Here is an 18,265-nt window from a genome sequence, read left to right as displayed (position 1 = left end):
GGCCATCCAGTTATTTTAGCCGGGCCAGCTCAGATGATTGGTCGTGCTTTTTACAGCGCCACGGCTTCCACACATGACATTTCTTTAATATATTTATGGTCAAAGCATTTAATATATTCATTGCTATCGGGATGTTAAGAGCATTCCATGGAATATAACAAAAAGTGTTCCTGAAGTGGATTACCTACCCCATTATTACCATATTACCCCACCTTTAAGTCCTGAACACTATTTGGATCATATTTAGAAAAAAGGTTTTAGTTTTCCCCTCTTGCCTCTACGGGTTTCTCTAGTTGTGTGTCACAGGGAAGAGGTAACATTGTATTTTAAGCCTCCCTGCACACTATTTGCATGTGGGCATGTTGTTCTCACCACATCGGTGAAGGGCTCCGAGGCTCCCTTCCACTCTCTACCGGGGAAGCGAGTCTCATTCTGAAACACCTCGTCCATGAAATCAGTGTGTCCTGCATCTGCCTCTGTTAGGAGACTGAAACACAAAAGGCAGACATAAATACTGTACCAACCTTTACAAACATTTTACAAAAAGGAAATGTGTGTGAACTATAGCACCCTCTCATGGCAGCGCCAGAAAAGACACCAATGCAACCATACATTTTGCAAAGTGAAGTGCAGCCTGAGAAAGAGAGGGTTTGCATGTTCTGACAGAGACTGTGTTTACAAGTTGGGAGTAACCCAACTGTTGGCCACACATGAAATTGAAGTTTTAAAAGTGTGCATTCCTCTGGTTACTGTCCTTATATTGTAGTAGTTCAGATAAAACAAGATGTCTTCTAATGCGTTTTATGAATTAATCTGCGTTAGTTTTATTCAGCCTTTTTCCTTTATTGTCACATACTGTATCTGTACATAGCGGAAATACAACAGTCGGTGCTTGTGAGGTACTTGCTCACAGAAATGTACTTATGACGTTAGCATGGAAAAATACACAATTATAAATATAAATTTAAGCCAAGATTGGAGATTTGGTGTAAATAGCTTCCTGGCACAGGCTGGCACTTTGACATTACATCATGGTCTAAAGCATGGGAGGAATGTAAACAGAGCAGACCCACTTCCTCCAGTTAGGGGCACCTAATGTGTGCCTTCAATGGAAAGAGAGTACATTCAACCACTATAATCAGCAGTGCAACTTCAATTACATTAAGATTAACTCCCCCTATATGTAACTAGATGGTATTCTGAAAGAACAAATCACAAGGTATTCCCGTGGTCTGTTTGTAGATAACCGATCATCTTTCTGTGAAATACCAGTGATACTCACGCTTTCTCTGGGTCGATGAACCAGTCGTCTTCCCACTCCCACCCTCTCTGGGGCATGAAGTGTTCTTGTTTCAGCTTCAGTTTGCCCGTAACGTCTGAGAACTTGTATCGCCCCACTAGTCCCGTGGTCCCCCACTTCCCAAACACCGCCGCCTGGTTCTCATACTGCAAGGCAAACACGGACACGCTTAGTTTTAGAAGCTGACAGACGACTGAAATACACAATTACTTTTAATTTAGCAGGGATTTACCAGCTCTGCAAACACGCTGAAGGTTCCCTCAGAGAAGGAGTTGAACTTCTTCTCGTGCGCAGACAGACCGAGCCACATGTTCACCCGGATCTGAACTGGCACCTTCAGCCCCTTGTTCTTGTCCATGGGATACTGAAGGAAACAAACAAGAAAATCAATCAAATCAATCAAATGAGCATTTTGATTTCAGGGAAAATAATTCTAGTGCAGAGCCTTTCAGTCAGCAGATGCAACTATAACCCAACTACTTGTAAATATATTTAACTTTGCTTTAATAACTTAGCAGTACAACAATCGTGTACAATAATTCAACCGCATTCAATTATTTTTGACTGTACAGTTTGACTAGTATTCTATTCCAATTTCTTCCTGGGCATCAATAAAGTATTTACTGATTTCTTATTTAGCCGACAGACACTTCAATTTGTTCAGACACAATCTAATAGAATGTATTACTACATCCAGTTATACTTTTTTGGTCTGTAGATGTGTACCTTTAAGAAGACGGTCTTTGTTTTTCCACAGTGCTGCCCGCAAGCCTGCTCACTGTATGTGGAGTAGAGGAATTGGTGAGCGGGCATTCGGCTGTAAGCCACTCTCTTCTCCCCCCGTAACATCCAGATGATCACATCCGGCATGCTGTTCTGAGGCTGGACGAGAACACGTGAACAAATGCAGAGTCAATGAAAGGCACATTTGGGAAATTTGATTTTAGGTCTCCCTTTGTCTAAAGTCTCAGTTTACCTCATCAGCCAGCTGTTGGAGTTTTTCCGCCCAGGACTCCAAGTCAGGCAGAGTGTCAGCGATCTCCCTCGCCTCCTCCAACATGCATTTGGCTCCCTTCTTGATTGTTTTCAAAGTGCTGTCGCGCAGCTTCTTGATTTGGAAGTCCAGAGAGGTCAGGTTGGAGCGGCCCTCTAGCTCCGGTGTCGTGAGACTGGAGGAGAGCAGAGACAAAAATGGGAAAAATATTTGTCCTAGTTATGAATTAAGTCCCATTAATGTCATTTATATTTAATATTAGTTTAAATAAGACAGACTGAGATTACACTTTACATTACATGTCATTTAGTGTCTTACAATGTATGCAATCAACTTGAGGTTTCAAATTCAGAACAGCCAAGGAACAACATTAGCTTCAATTAAGCCAAAGCTTTTTCAGGCACTACATACAGAAATAACATCGTTTGAATACATTTAAATTAAGCAAAAAGGTGCAGTCAGTCAATATTAAGTTACTAAGTTATACTAAGTAATGAACCAGTACACCCTTATAACCATTATTGTTTAATTTGTTTTTTGGCTTCCTTTGTCTCTCTCTCTTGGGCTCATGTGACATTTCCTAACATTAAAATGACCCACAGACAACAGACATGATCTTTGGCTTAAACCCATTCCACTGTTTACCTTTCCAGGTCTTCAATCAGCTGATTGAGCAACTTCAGCCACACCTCTACGAGTTTGTTGTCGGAGGCTTTAGCCAGGATGGCGGTTTTAAACAGCTCCAGGTTGGATTGCTGCAACAACAGCAGAATAAGGTGAGGATTACACACTCTCACTGACACATGTTCACACACGTTCCAAACATTAGTTCACTACAGTATGCTATAATGGCCTACAATAAATCATAACTCCGGGTTAATGTGGATGACAGAGGATAAAGCAGTGTTACCAGGCGGTGAGTGATGTAGAGGATGATGTTGACAGCGTCCAGGCGGTGGCTGACGTCCTCCCAGAAAGAGAGAACCACAACCACCGGCTTAGTGTCCGCCCAGGGCAGGTAATAGTAGTGGTTACCTTGGAGATAATAACACACCAATTTAAAAAGATCCTCTTGCCAGGACAGCACATTTAACATGCATTTAGGATCATTCACCAAATGGCTTCCTTACTTACCATCAAACACTGCACAGCTATACTGAGTGGTGGACGCCAGCGGTTTGCAAGTGGTGTCCAATTTGTTGCCGTAGTTACCGATGCTGACCTCAAACTGGATTGGCTCTCCTGGTTCCTGTATCATGGAGGCGCTGTGGAAGACCGCGCACAGACTGTACTTCCTCCTCCGCTGGTACTTCTGATGAGGGGTAGACAACAGAAAAAGGGAAGGAGAAGTTCAAAATGTTTTTAAATCAACGACATTCTGTCAGGCATCACGCAGAGGAGGAAGAGTCACAGTACCTGCACCACCAGGATGTCGTCGCTGTGGATGCTGTCTACCGTTTTGTCCGCTTTCCCCTCCAGTTTAGTGGACAGCTCCACCAGGATCCTGCCCCTGTACGCCACTCCTTCGCCCTGCAAAGACCTTTTCTTCAACTTCAACTAGAATGGAACATGGACAGTGCAGACCTACACCAAGTTGTTTTTCATTACTTTGATTCTGATCTGCCTCAAAGTTTTATGTTTTTTTTTTTAGCCCTTGCTAAACTATTCCACTAAGTTTCATGGAAATCAAGGCAGTCAATTTTCCAAATGCTGCGAACAAACAAGCTAAACTTAAAAAAATAACAGGGAAAGGGGATGCAGGATCAAAGTCAACTTTATTGTCAATCTTTCAGTTTGTGTGCACGAAATACCGTTTCCCACAATCCCGAATACAAAAAATAAATAAATATGCATATACATAATCAAAAGACACATTTATACATATGCACACATTAAGACCTAAATAAGTATAAAATGTGTCTTTCGATTGTGGGATATGGATATACTTAGAGAAAAGGTTAGAATTGTGAATACAAGTCTTAAAAAGGTCAAATGTTCCCTACCTTTCCATAGTTGAGATCCTCGTAGGGGTCTGGCAGGCCGCTGAACTCTCTCGGGCTGCCGTACAGGTTGACGTAGCACGGCCCGAAGACGGGAAGGAAACCCACCTCAGACTGCCCTGTGTTAGCTGAGGAGACATGAAGATGGACTTAGCACCTCTTCATAATTAGATTAAAGCTCAGCAAAGCTTTAAATGTTAGTATTGCTGCATTCCAGGCGCTGGTGGTGAAAAGGTTTGGGTTGGGGAAAAGTGGACGCTTAGTAAGCAGGTGGCAGACAACACAAATCTTTCTACAAACATTAAAACAGAGCATGGTAGCAATGTGCACGGCACGCACAGACTTTGACTTAATCAGCAGATTAGCGCGCACAACATGCTTTAACTCGTTACATCTCATGCAACACAGAACAATAAAGAGCACAGTTGAACCTTCGTATGACGGTATTTCCCCACTTCCCGCATGTTCCTCTATTCCAGGAGAAAAAAGGACAATTCAAGTACCATTTATATGTTAAAACAATTACAATTACTGGGGGGTTTCATAAAAGACCCAGACAAATTAGGCGATATGCCGAGCAAACATTCATTTATATTTTAAACCCTTATATCATACCTTCTATCTCTCCACCAGAAGAGGCTATCTTGGACAGGTTCAGGTATGTGGTGCCGATAGCGTCATTTCCTGTTATACGATCCCTGCAATCACACACGGCAAATGTATATTAATTTATACTGTATATTAAACTGCACTCGTGATTAAATGTGCACGAGAACACGCACGATCCACAATGTAGGGGTATTGCTTTTTCTTTAGCTATATAAGAAGTATGTGGAATAGAACAAATACAATCTCTCTACATGGTTTCTACAATGTGTTTATTGGCTCTGGGATGAGACTTTTCAACACCTTCTGGGGCACAGAGTTTTTCCAACATTTCCTCTTGCACTTATTTCCCTTCAGCCTTCCTTGACCCGAGTTATCGCACCGCTCCGAAGCGAACAATAATGAAAATGAGCCAACAGGATCCCAGAGCATTTACCGAGGGGAAGGGAGCGGCCTGCAGAGACTGAGTCAGACATTATTCTCATGTGGTTGGTAATGCTGCATGGAAACAAACATACACAGCTGACCACACTGCAGAAATATTGTGGTGCACTTTCTCAATCCCAAGAACAAAAATCACACGGGCTACAATCTCTGAAAGAAAAATGGTTTGACTTACCAATCGAATACCGTCAGTTTGACACGTTCACACATGGAGGGGAACTACAGAAAACATAAGAAGCAGGTTCAAATAAAACAACATTTATTCAGAATCTATTACTTTCTTATTTCTGTGCTTGGTGGCGAACATGTTACCTTGACTTGGAGGTTCAGCACTTGGTTCCACTCTGGGTTTGCATTCTTCTCGATGATTTTGGTGCACAGCTGGACAGAAAGGACACATTAGCTTCTCTCGTGACACAAAACAATTTTGTATCGAGTTGAAAAGAGACAGAAACCTTTAGTCCAGCAAAGCGAGCCTCTAAGAAAGGATCCACCAGGTTCTTCTTGTTTTCATCTCCTCCAAACATCCCTTTTATGGTCTGGATGAATGCATCATCCACTGAAATGAGAAAACATTGGAAAACACTTCTAAATTAAATCACAATTTTTTTTAACAGTATAGTTGAATCTTGTTTATATCTATGAGAAAGGCATATTAGGGTCATTGTAGGTTTGAAAAAAAAATACAGAACCAGTGGAATAGGCTAATATTTAGGAAAAAAATATACAACTTGTATATTTACAGGAAACAAACTTGGATATATTCCACGGTGAAATGACGAATTGACAAGAAAAAGTGTGGGAAATTAGACAAAAGGTGTTTTTTTTTGTTTGGGAACCACAAACGCTTAGCTTTGAAGTGCTTTGTAACAAATCTGAAATAAGTGTCTTTACTCTGGGGGACATCCTCAGCTCTGAACACCTTCAGGGACAGGGTGGCCCATCGCAGAGTCACACCAGCCGGCAGCAGCAGATTACTCTCGATGTCGTCCTGATCGTCATCTGAATCCCTCTTTTCCACCTGCATCGTGTCACATGGGAAGAACAGAATGGAGTTCATGAAACAGAACAAGGACGCACGGCCACTGTATTTACATGAGGAAAGAGGAAGCGAATCAAGTCATCTGAGAGCTGTAGTCGTACCGGAGGCTCGTCTCCAGCCCCGACCACAAAGAGGCTGACTTTCAGGTAACCTTTAGAGCCCGAGCTCGAGTCATCGGGTTCGTTCAACAGGAGCCACTTCCGCAGAACGCAGTGCGCTGAAACAGGTCACACACACACACAGATTAACCCCATGAAGGTACATGAAAAGGACCTTCACTTTACACCTTGTGCCTGATCCTAAACATGTTCCCCTCTTAACATTAACACTATACAAAAGGACTCAATAAGACTAACTCCCAAAGAAGAGTTGAATCTCACTCAATTGTCCTTCTCAGTTCCCTTACAGTCAAAATGGCGGCAAAGATAACAACTTTATCACCTCGTATCATAACCACCTTTAGGGGTTTAAAACAGATCAACTATGGAATCACAATTTGCCGATTCCTCTGGTTCAAAACGGAAAAAAAACTCTTCTTTGGATGTTAGTTTTTAAGCAACAAAAAAGGCCAAAATGTGAACTGCAACTGACTACGTGAGGCTTGTTTTCAGCTCAGCAGATTGACGCAAATGTTTGTTGCTAACTTAAGCGATTGTTGATTACTTGAGGTCCGTTTTGGTGGGTTAAGAGGGGTGAGGAGTCAGTGAAGGAAAGAACTAGGCAATACAATATTTTTTTTAAATGTCAATCACCTCAATCACAGTAGATTCTTGGCCATAAAGTTATAAATGTGTAGAAAATATGCTAGGCTAATGGATCCCGGGGTATGCAAATAAGCTTTGGACAGAGACAGATATACACACACACGACCAATAGGTTTACTTTCAGTGGAGATTATTATCTTTTCACATTCTGACATCCACAAGCCAGACAACAGCATGCTCTGAGCAAATGTAAATGACACACAAATTTGTGGTTTGTGACAAACTCACCTGGTTCGTCGTAAACATAACCGACATCCAGCTGTGTGTGAGAACAAAACCAGATCAGCCAGACATTAACCGCATTCTTTTATTAACATGTAATGGCAAGACGAAAGGAAACCAGGTACCTTGAATTCTCCCATGAGACTGTCAGCCCTCAGTGAATAGGAGTTATAGACCTGAAGAGAAAAGCAGTCACATTTGATATTTTTGTACATATGGAAAGAACTTTAGGACATTAAAATCAACATGTTTACTGACCCTTAAGCTGATGTGCTTATCAAAGAGATCCGATGGTAGCATGTGGACATTGTAGAAGAACATCTGTGAAAAATGATGTTTTAATATAGATAAGCACAGATAAAGATAAAACATTAAGAGTCAACAACGTAGCTTTGAGCAAGTGATAACTGCAAGGCCAAACACTTTTTCTATTTCCTTTTAAATTACCTCGTCAAAGAAGGGGTTGTTTCCCCTCTTGATCCTCGTCCTGTGGGTCTGATCGCACACGCTAACCTTCACCACCGGTTTGACGTTGTTACCGGACAGCTGACGGGCTTCGATGATTCTTATGCGAATCTGAAGGAAACAAAATATCACATCATCAGTGTGGAGGAAATGAAAATACAACTCATTGGAGCAACTCATTCTGACCAAAAGGAATAATCTCAAAGATTTTCAATTAAAGAAATAACTGTAAATTCCTTTTGCAGAAAGAGGGAACAATATTACAAAATAAGTCGGTTTCAACATTCCTGGAAAAATCACAAGCCATGAAATCCAAAAAACAAGACACACCTCCTAAGAAAACTAAGTCTAGTCTTAAAGATTGTACATTTATAGTAGAAGTACAGATACATAACCTGGGGGAAACCTAAAACTCCCCAAAAATGACTGTTATGGTATCCTGAAACCACCTAAATGCGAGTTTAAAGAAAAATAAATCCATGTAGGCTAGAGGGGTCAAACTGTATTTTTGTTCTTGCAGTAGGTATTTTTCTTTTAATAGATGCTAAAAAGTTATGATAAATGTACAGTTTTTGCCTTAATTTGCTTATTGTTGGGTTTTCTAACACCCACACCCTTCTCTTCTTGATCTGCGTGTTAAACCGTGTATTGGTCTTTGTGGAAACTGACCTGGAAGTCCTGAGGTTTATTGACCAGTCGGTGGCGATTCTGCGCTCTGGCAATCTTCTGCCGCATAACGGACTGACCGGAGGACGAGGGGCCCCCTGCGGAGCCACCCTGGCCCCCATCAGGTTGAGTCTCATCCCCTCCATCACCACCACCTTATTAGTAGAAAAAAAACAAGATGTTAAAATACCTGGCATTCCTCAAATCAAGTGTAAACATTTACTAGACCAAGAATAACATACCAGCATCCACCGGGGAGTCTCCTTCCTGAGAGTCATTTGGGTTTGGGGCAAAATTTGCTGGAGGATCGTAGCCAATCACAAGGTCGATTGAAGCCTGGAAGGAAATGATTGGATCGTCTGTGATTACATTTATTTTTCTTTATAACAAAAAAGCCTGTCCGTTTCTTATATTTTTATAAAGCACTTACACCAATACCCTGTCCACTTTCATTGACCAGGGGAACACCTTTGGATGGAAGTGATCTCATTTGACCTGATGCGAGATCTTTCAGAGCGATTTTGGTTGACCCAATGAATCTGTTGGGGAAAAACACAACAGGGGAATATTTTAATTTGAATCCACTGTCAGAATTCAGTATAACATGCGTATAACATGTGACTTGGATGATAATTCTGCACTGATTTCCTGATTTATTATGGGAAAATTCATGGCTGCAGTTCAAGTCAGCCAACATACGTGATATCAGGTTACATACTGAACAGAGATGAAACCAGGTCACCACCCAAAGCTAACAAACCCTGCCTGTTCTGACAAACAAACGCACCCCGTGAGCCGGCGTACTGTCAACACCAGCTACCTGTCACTCATCTGTGACAAGAGGACTGACATTAACCAATTATTCCTTTTAAAAGACAAGCTATAACAACAGACTGAAAACTCACCTGCTTTGACTGCATCTTTGTTCAAACAAAGGCTTAATTGATGTGAAATGTATCTGCAGGATTCTTGCTTGTTAGTTTCTTAATGGCTGAATGCACTTATTTTTAAAAAAGGCGTTCAAACTATCCAATATTTTATTCACCAGTCATCAAATAACATTAGGCTATTCTGAAAAAGATGGCTTAAAATCACAGGGACTTCCTGGTAGAAAAACATTATCCTTGACGTCTGTATCACACAATGAGTCATTTTCCCCCTCCAAGTGTTACTCAAAACACTTCACTTATAAATAGAAATTGAATAATCATTAACATTTAAGTGGAAGATAACAATCTAATGAATCAAACGGTTGTCAAGAAAAGGACACAGACTTCAGGTTTGAAATGCAATGCATTCCTCCGTTAAATCCATATTTAAAAAGATAATATATAGTGGAACTTAATGTGGTAAAGTGTCTTTGTGAGAACTGTACTCTAATATACATAATACTGAACTCTTGCTGTACAAATATAGTAGCCTTTCTGATGAAGTGTCATGAAAACTTGTTCTCAGACTGTTTGTAGTTGCTGTGGTTAATCGCTGCGGCTGTTTTGGTCTGCAGCCAAAAACAACACAGCCCAATGAGTGTTTATTTGTTTGATCCATCTAAATATGTGAACAGCAGCATTTCATTAGCTCTGAGAATATTTTTGGGAATATCAATTGTTGCCAATGAACCATGAGAAGTAAAAATATTTTAAACACAGATGTTTCTATTGTTTGTGCACTAAATGTATAATGGAAAGTGTATTCCAAATAAAAAATTAAAAAACACTTATTTGTCAAATGCAATACAGATATTAACTTCTAACCAAAACATGATGGTTGAAAAGATGACAAACTGTATGGATCACAGACAAAAAAATTGCTTTTACTCTTTTGTTGTTGTACACATTAAACACAGGTCCAACATACACATGCACAAACAGGACCTATAAATCTTGCTCAAGGGAACTTTCGCAGTGACAAGGAGGCAAACCGGCACCTCTCCAGCCTCCTCCAGTTCCCAAGACAAGTCCTTACAAACTGAGCTACTGCAGAGTTGCAGAAATAATAATAATCCTGCAGTTCCGTTTGTCTTTGGCTGCTTAAAATGACATGCATTGTATCGTGTCCATAGTAACACAATGTAGCTGAAGGAATGCAGAGCATGATGTAAACTGAATTATTCTTTGGGAGGACTGAGTAATATTATTTTGGTACGCATTCCTAATGGGAGGAATTCCCCAAGATTCAGTTACTCACATAACTCAAATCAGAAACATCCAAAACTTGATAACATCAGAGGCCTGCACTATGAAGCCAGTTCAACAGACCCTGGATATCTTTGAGTTTTCTGGCTTTTCCTACGACGCTAAATCAAGCTAGGGTTTCTCTGTCCGGCTGAGAGCGTGTTCACGTGAAAGGCTAGCAACATTTGACCAATCAGAAACCTAGAGAAGCGTACACACAGTGCAGCGTCATACTTCATTGAATGAAAGTTAACTATCATGTTAGAGACAAATATGAAGTTAAACTGTATACGTACATCCATGACATAAACACATCATCAAGGATAAAGACAAACTTTAAACCTCCATGAGTTAAACACTTAATCCAGCTACAAGGTGCATGAAGAACAGCTGGTAAAAATACTCCCGACTGTTTGAATGCGCAAATTAACAGGTTTATGATATCACTGGCCCATCTAGGACTGGGACACAATTTGATCTGACTTTAAAATTACATTTGAGTGTTTTGTTAACTTTAAGTGTTGTTTATAATAACACTTCTGCATACAGTATGCAAGAAGCTGACAGATAAGGACACATAAGACGGGATATGAATGAGAAGTGCGACACGTCTGCAGTGCTGCGGACTGGAGCCATTGCTCTGGTAATTTATGATGTGGCAGATCAAGTAGGCTTGCTTAAAACAAATCGAAGCATAGTCAGATTGTTCTGAAGATGGGAAGTGATACACTATTAATGTACATGTTCACATAGTCAGTGATTTAAATTGCCAGCCGTCTTTCCTTCATACGCAAGTTCAACATAGGTTTCCTCTATCCTGTAATATGATTTGATAGCTTTAAAGTCTGCACACAGAGCTCTGATTGGTCAGCAGGCGGTGCTTTCACTGAGCTGATCTCTTATCTCCAACATGCCCTGGAGCAGAGTGAGAGTTCAGCATAAATTACAATGGACATCTACCCCGGTAAGAAGTGAACCAGTTCCTGACTGAAAACCAGAGTTAACCCTGAAGTCACCTCGCTAACCCCAAATCCTGCTTCGTAGTCAAGGCTACAGGAAAGAGGCTGCCAGGGAGTCCCGGGGGAGTCAGTGACTGTGTAAACCTGGTATGCAGCCTTGATTATCACAGGGGGAACAACAGTGTAGTTTTCCAATGGTTATTATCAGCAATAATGTTTGGAGGATTTAGCCTTAAAGAGGCCCTGCTAAGGCTAAAAATCACAACGAATAAAACTAAATAAAAACACACTCCGCCCTGCCTGAAACACCTCGATTGTAGTCCTTCGTTTACTTCTGTGAAGTAGTGATGTCACTATGTAACACTCACAGCTATTGGTAAGCACTCCAACGCATCGTAGGCTAAAGCGTGGGAAATCGCGGTTGACATCACAACAGAGCCGGCCAGACAACCAATCAGAGCAGACTGGGCTCTGGTTTCAGACAGAGGGTGAAAAGAGGTGCTGCAGCACAGGCAGAATGAGAAAAAAAAAAAGAGCTTTTTGAACATTAAACATGTCACAGTAGAGGCAAAGAATAGAGTTATGAAACGTGAAACTGAGCCCTATAGGGCCCCTTTAAACAAAGAGTGGCTTCAGGTAGGATATGACTCATCATCCACTTGGAGTTTTTCCTTAGCAAACAGTTGGCTTAGGTGACCTTAATAACAAGTCCCTCTTCAGATATTTTCATTTTGTAACTTCCTTTTCAGCCGTGTATCAAAAACTATGCTTGCCTGAACATCTTCCAAAAGTTATGGTATCATTACCGCCCTGCACTGTATGCATTGTGAACACATTAAGATGTGCCAAGACTGATAACTTTAGCCATTGTGTTTGTTGTAAACACAAAGTACACTGACCTAAACAGACAGTGTGACTATCACCAAGCCCTGGTGAGTCACAGAGGAACATCCCACTGCATCTGAAAAAGATCCTGCCTCCAACTATCACAATTCCCCACAGACAGAAATGATGTGTGTGGAGTTATTATTGGAAATAGATACAGTTTCCCCCCCATTGTCAGCCTCTTGTAGGCAGTGGAAAAACAGAGAGCAGTGCTCCATGCCACTTTAACAAAAAGTTCCAACTTTTAGTCTTTCTACTTTTCGTGGCATCATGAATCCTCACCTAATCAAACCAAATAACTACGTTAGACTATCCGAGAAGGAAAGGGGAAAGATTTTAAACAAAATCAGCTTCATAGAGTAAGAGTGTCCTCGTCTGGGTTTTAGTTGATAAAGTAAACATCCTCCCCTGTCGTAATTCATTTTCTTACACCGATCTGTTAGGATGGACGAGTGATGATACAACTGAGATTTGTGACAATGGTGTGAACATGAGCAGTAACAGCTCCCCGTTATCGCTATGTCGTCATATTTATCAAGAGGTTCCAGCACTGCAAGGCTATACAATCCAGAAATATTTGAGACCCCCTTGTCTGTTTTTTTAAACACGGGAAATGAAACAATACTCAGCATTTTCCCAACCATATCCTGTAAAGATTTGATCCAGTTTCTTTTTTATTTATTGCACCAGTGCAGAAAAACTCATCTTTATTGGTAATGAAAATATCTAAGAGGCCATTTGCTTTGTTTTTACTTTGATCGAAGCTAACTATGCAATGACTTCTAAAAGTCTGCCACTCGTTAAACCTTTACCGTGCATTCCTCCAGTTAATAAATAATTGTAATGTTAAGATTAGTATAATTTAAAGCATAACGAAACATGTAAAAGCTGAATGCTAAAGTTTACCCATACATTTTACCCCTGAAGTAGTTTTATTAAATTGCCTGACGGTATATTTATCCTCTGTAAAATGGCTTTACTTCCTCAAATAATCTCTAAAAACTGTACTTTCATATCCAAAGAATATAAATGTAAGGAAAAAAGACATTTTGAAACTGACATTTAAAAAAAAAAACTGACAAGTGCTTCTCAAACTTATAATCGACTGTGCTACAGGGGGAACTTTCCCCTCTAAAATCGAATTAGAAGAAGTAACCGATTGCCCCCCTTCTCCTTTTTGTTGCCATGACAACATGGATTACCCACAACACCAGCTGGAAAACTATTTGACAAAGAGGGAAGTCCTTTTCCCGCTTGCACTGTGTGGATCTTTAGGGAGTGTGTCAGAGGAGCCAGCCCAGTGGAAAACTTTACTCCGTTTAACAAGGACTCGAGTGCTGGAGAGGAACATTACAGAAGCTCCGCCCCTCAGTGAAGGCTGTCCCAGACACTGAAGGAACTTAGACTATGTAAAGCTTAGGAAGAGGAGAAGAAGAAATACACTACATAAGATCTATCAGACATCAATCATAAGAGCGAGATACTTTTCATGTGTGTTGTTTTCATACGACTTTGAACGCAGTAATTGTCGAGGAAGCATTCTTTGTGGTTGCTCTAGATTGGTCCCATATGTGATTCTGGATATAACAACCTTGAACTGTGTCGGGTAAACTTTTTGCATTACAGCACCTCTCCTCACACAATGTTAAAGAAATACTTCACCAACAAAATAGCCATTTTGCAAACCCATTACTCCTCTGGTGTTACTTTGAATTCTTTAAAGAACACTCATGCCTCCTCCACAGTGGATGATGAATACAAAATACTGGGCTGCAAAAACCCATTATACAAACTCTCAGACAACTCTTACTGTATAACCCAAGTCTCGTTCAACCATTTGTATGCTCAGTTATCTTAAACACTTGTATTAAAGCTAAAAGCTTACTATTTAAAACATTTGGATGCAATGGTCTGATGGATAGTAAGGTTTAAAGGGGCCCTGTTGTGCTTTTGGAGTTTTACTTCCATTGGACTCCTTCGTTTTCTTTAGTAACATCACTATGGAACACTTCTATTGGCTAACGCTCCAACACATTGTACGTGATAGGCTAAGGGGCGGGACATCTCTAAACCGCTGACCAATCACAACAGAGCCGGCCAGCTAACCAATCAGAGCAGACTGGGCTCTGGTTTCAGACAGAGGGTGAAAAGAGGTGCTGCAGCACAGGCAGTATGAGACAAATAAAGAGCTTTTTGAACATTAAAGCATGGAGACATGTAGAGACACTACATACTGATATGAACCTGAAACGGAGCATCATAGGGCACCTTTAAATCAGTTCACTCCTACTGCATGAATTGCAACTTCACCACCATCACAATAGTTTGGCGAGTTAATGCCCCGTTACTCTTTCCTGTAACATTTTCCCTGTCCTAGCATGACAGAGCACCACACAAATCCAAGACACACAGAAGACAAACAGCAATTCATCCATCCATTGTTGCCCAATCAGGATCAGTCAGCCCACACAAACCAGCAAGTCTCAGCAGGGCAGGCTGGGTGTGAGGGGGCCTTGAGATCCAGCATAACTCAAACACAGAGCCGCTCTGATAACACATTACTCACTCTGCTTGTGTGTTACTGTGCCAGTGTTAATAATATTGTGTTCCCTAAACACAGGGGTGGAAATGTGTCATGTACAAATACTTATTTTGAAGCAAAGCTATTTCAGATAGAGGCCATCTTAATGCCTGTGCTTTATCTGAATAAAAAAGCTGATATCGATAAAACACTGCCTATTTAACTTTCTTGTACTCCATTAAATCAAATGTATTATGTTAACATGCTGCAAGTATGCCAACATGTTTTGCATTTGACTTTAATTGAATGTCTTATATTATGTGTTATTCTGTTGTGTGCATATTGTTAACGCACTTTGCCTGAGTATGAAAAGTGCTATTCAAGAACAATCTTCATTATTATTATTATCATCATCATCATCAATCAGAGAAAAAGCTCCTGTAAGCTAACCTGTCAGACAGAATTATTCCTCAGTCGTCGTTCAGACATGAAGAGGTTTACGTTGAGATTCAATAAAGGTGAGGCACACACCTCCTCTTTCATCCCTTTGATCCATCGGTTGCACAAAACCCAACACTAACAGGAAGTTTCAGCAGTTTGTGTCACACTTACTTATTTTTCCCAATAGTTTCATAGTCTTTCACAATCACATCTATGTAGGCGCTATAGTCCAACGCAATGCCCTTCAGATCAAACTCAAGCACCTGTGAGACAAGATGAGGGATACAGAACATTAGATATCTAATTTAAAGAATTACAATTAGATCTCTGAGAGTAGGGCCTTGGCTTGATTTACTCAAGTCTGTATGGTACAAAAAAACAACAAGACTTGACTCGTCTACATCAGATAATCAGTCAGATAATCTAATGACATGGTCCATACAGTCATATGATGATTGGTCAGTATGTTTACTATGTGATGCATTTAAAAAGGGGATCTTCAGGGGATTTCTTGTAACATATCAACTACTCCTGCTTTTCTTATTAGCCAAAGCTAACTCCCTGTAAAATCTAAGTAAAAGGTGTGAAGCATGGATAACAAGTGTGTGTTTGTTTGTGTGTTTTGGAGATTTACCTCGTTCCAGACAGGGTTCAGCTCACTGTCAATCGATTTAGTTTTTTGCTTCTCATCTGAAAACAATACACGCATTGAAAAACATTGGTCAATCATTGGTTCATGATTTCTCAAGATAAGGAAACATAGGTGAACATCAGAAATCATTTTACCCACTTGTTGGCCTGAGTTAAGTTATTGCCTTCTCTAAACAGGGTTCGCTTTGCAAGCTTTATGTCAATTGTTCATGTCAGTGTGCTGCAGTTAAAGGGAAGGAGGAAAAGAGGAAATATGCCACACCTGGGGCTGATGATGAAGAGGATCTGGGTTTAAACAAAGCAGCTGAGAGCAATAGGGCTGATTGCCAGGAAGTTAATTTCCTCATTAGGGAGGAAATGCCATTCAGTAGCTGAAGGCCAATTTTCCAACATTTTCTAACAAGTCTATCCTCTATCTATATCAAAGCATTCCTCGTCCTGTCACGTGTACTGCAGGTCCAAACCTGGGCCGGGCTTTATGTGGATACAAATGCTATGACATGTTGGGGGAAATCTTTAGTGATGCAATACAACTTGCTCAATTTGTGGGTTTTATTTTTAATTATACTGCATTCAAATGACCACAATGACACTTCATTCCTTAACTTAAAATAGAAATAGGCTTATTTTGCCACCAGCTATTATACAACTAAAGGAAAACTTAAAATAAGACTATATTCGTTTGTTTGCATGTATACTGGATTATAAAATAACAGCTAACTATAAAAACCCATAGTGACGTCATACTAGAATAAAGTCTAATCAATTGAGCGACTACAAACTTTACACACTTTACATACTTATTTAAGACCAAATGTTAATCTACAAGTGTTGTCTCTCCATATACAAATTAAACGTCAACACTTTCAGAGTGAGCCTTACCTTTAAATATCACAGAGACGATTGGATCAGGTTGTCCCACCTTCTTTTTAGACAGACCTTTCGCCGATTCCACCTTAACCCGCAACATGGCTGCAGACGGGTTGATAACAAAAAGGACTAAATCTGAATGAAAACAAAAGAAAAAGTCTCAGGATTGCCGTGCATCCTCACAGCCCCATCACTGAGCAGACAGGGCGGAGGAAGTTTATGTCCAAGTCTGAGAGCAAGGGGAAATAAGGGCGGGTCACGGGGGAGGAATTAAACCGAGGGAGACTGAGGGAGGCTGGAGAGCTGCTGCTGCCCCCGTGCAGCCGAGAGGAGAAGGCACACACTAACACACAATGAACGTTTACTAGATATATCTGATTGCTTTAAAATGAACAGATTATATAAATAAGGATCTACATTTTGCAAAGTTCTTTATTATGGACTTTAAAAACATAGCCTACTAGATGAGGAGCACATCAAATACATTCCAGCAGCTGAAAATACTGCTGTTTGTTTTTAGGGGGTTAATGTCGTCTGATGTACTCGGTATTGTAATTTGCACTCAAAGAAATCCAGCACTATTTATTGATGCCTCAGCATGTTTAAATATGTTGGCTGTGGCCCCATCTATTGGCTGTGACACGTACTATCACGTGTATTTGACGTTTACCAGACTTGACAATATCTTATCGCTAGTGCAAGGGATTTGGTGGAACAAAAAAAAATCTAGAAACTAAAAGTTTTGAAATACAGTGCATTAGCAGTGACGTATTACTACCTATCCACAGATGCATTGTCTCCTGGAATATGAGCTAATATTACCCTTAATTGCTTTATATCATTGGTTCTTCTCAAGCCATCTGTTGCCTTTCTTTTAATATGTCATATCAAAATAGTTGTCGGAGAAATGTACTAATTGGCAGTATAGAAAAAATGCAGGGATTTGTTTATGTTTTACGTTTAATACATGTTGGTGATTATAGTGGCTGGACTTCTGCTTTTATCAATCTTGAAATGAAAATGATAAAAATATATTTCAACTTACTATCAGCATATTTAAATGAATGCTGATGTGTTCAAAATTATTTTCCTATCAACTTTTGCTCACCTACCTTTGTTCCCAGTCAACCAGTTATTTTGTGTAGTCTAATGTACACTTGTTGTTATTGTTCTTTTTGTAATCTATCACATATATACTCAATTTGTATATTTTTCATGTGTTTGGCAAAAAAAAAAAAATACCACATTTTGTATTTGATTA

The 18,265-nt window shown here is 40.2% G+C and overlaps 1 protein-coding gene across 1 annotated transcript in view; it reads right to left on the bottom strand.

Annotated features, from left to right (window-relative positions):
* Positions 1-17,139, bottom strand: part of LOC307024566 (myoferlin-like) — a 29,312-nt gene extending 12,173 nt beyond the window's left edge. Inside the window, exons 1-27 of the mRNA XM_079658819.1 lie at positions 17,017-17,139; positions 16,118-16,173; positions 15,655-15,746; positions 8,934-9,042; positions 8,746-8,839; positions 8,507-8,658; positions 7,820-7,948; positions 7,631-7,693; positions 7,498-7,548; positions 7,379-7,409; positions 6,488-6,603; positions 6,239-6,365; positions 5,800-5,903; positions 5,657-5,725; positions 5,520-5,563; positions 4,910-4,992; positions 4,726-4,764; positions 4,298-4,422; positions 3,711-3,824; positions 3,429-3,606; positions 3,205-3,329; positions 2,940-3,049; positions 2,277-2,469; positions 2,027-2,182; positions 1,533-1,664; positions 1,283-1,446; positions 373-487 (exon numbers count right to left, since the gene is read on the bottom strand). Of these exons, the coding sequence (XP_079514945.1) occupies positions 373-487; positions 1,283-1,446; positions 1,533-1,664; positions 2,027-2,182; positions 2,277-2,469; positions 2,940-3,049; positions 3,205-3,329; positions 3,429-3,606; positions 3,711-3,824; positions 4,298-4,422; positions 4,726-4,764; positions 4,910-4,992; positions 5,520-5,563; positions 5,657-5,725; positions 5,800-5,903; positions 6,239-6,365; positions 6,488-6,603; positions 7,379-7,409; positions 7,498-7,548; positions 7,631-7,693; positions 7,820-7,948; positions 8,507-8,658; positions 8,746-8,839; positions 8,934-9,042; positions 15,655-15,746; positions 16,118-16,173; positions 17,017-17,104 (2,859 nt within the window). The 5' untranslated portion in view covers positions 17,105-17,139. The remainder of the gene's footprint in view (positions 1-372; positions 488-1,282; positions 1,447-1,532; positions 1,665-2,026; positions 2,183-2,276; positions 2,470-2,939; positions 3,050-3,204; positions 3,330-3,428; positions 3,607-3,710; positions 3,825-4,297; positions 4,423-4,725; positions 4,765-4,909; positions 4,993-5,519; positions 5,564-5,656; positions 5,726-5,799; positions 5,904-6,238; positions 6,366-6,487; positions 6,604-7,378; positions 7,410-7,497; positions 7,549-7,630; positions 7,694-7,819; positions 7,949-8,506; positions 8,659-8,745; positions 8,840-8,933; positions 9,043-15,654; positions 15,747-16,117; positions 16,174-17,016) is intronic.
* Between the last annotated feature and the right edge of the window lie 1,126 nt (positions 17,140-18,265).

Source organism: Notothenia rossii, assembly GCF_949606895.1.
Source record: "Notothenia rossii genome assembly, chromosome: 11".
NCBI classification, from domain to species: Eukaryota; Metazoa; Chordata; class Actinopteri; order Perciformes; family Nototheniidae; genus Notothenia; species Notothenia rossii.
Note: the sequence above shows the minus strand (reverse complement) of the source record. Positions and strands in the feature narration are given on the sequence as shown.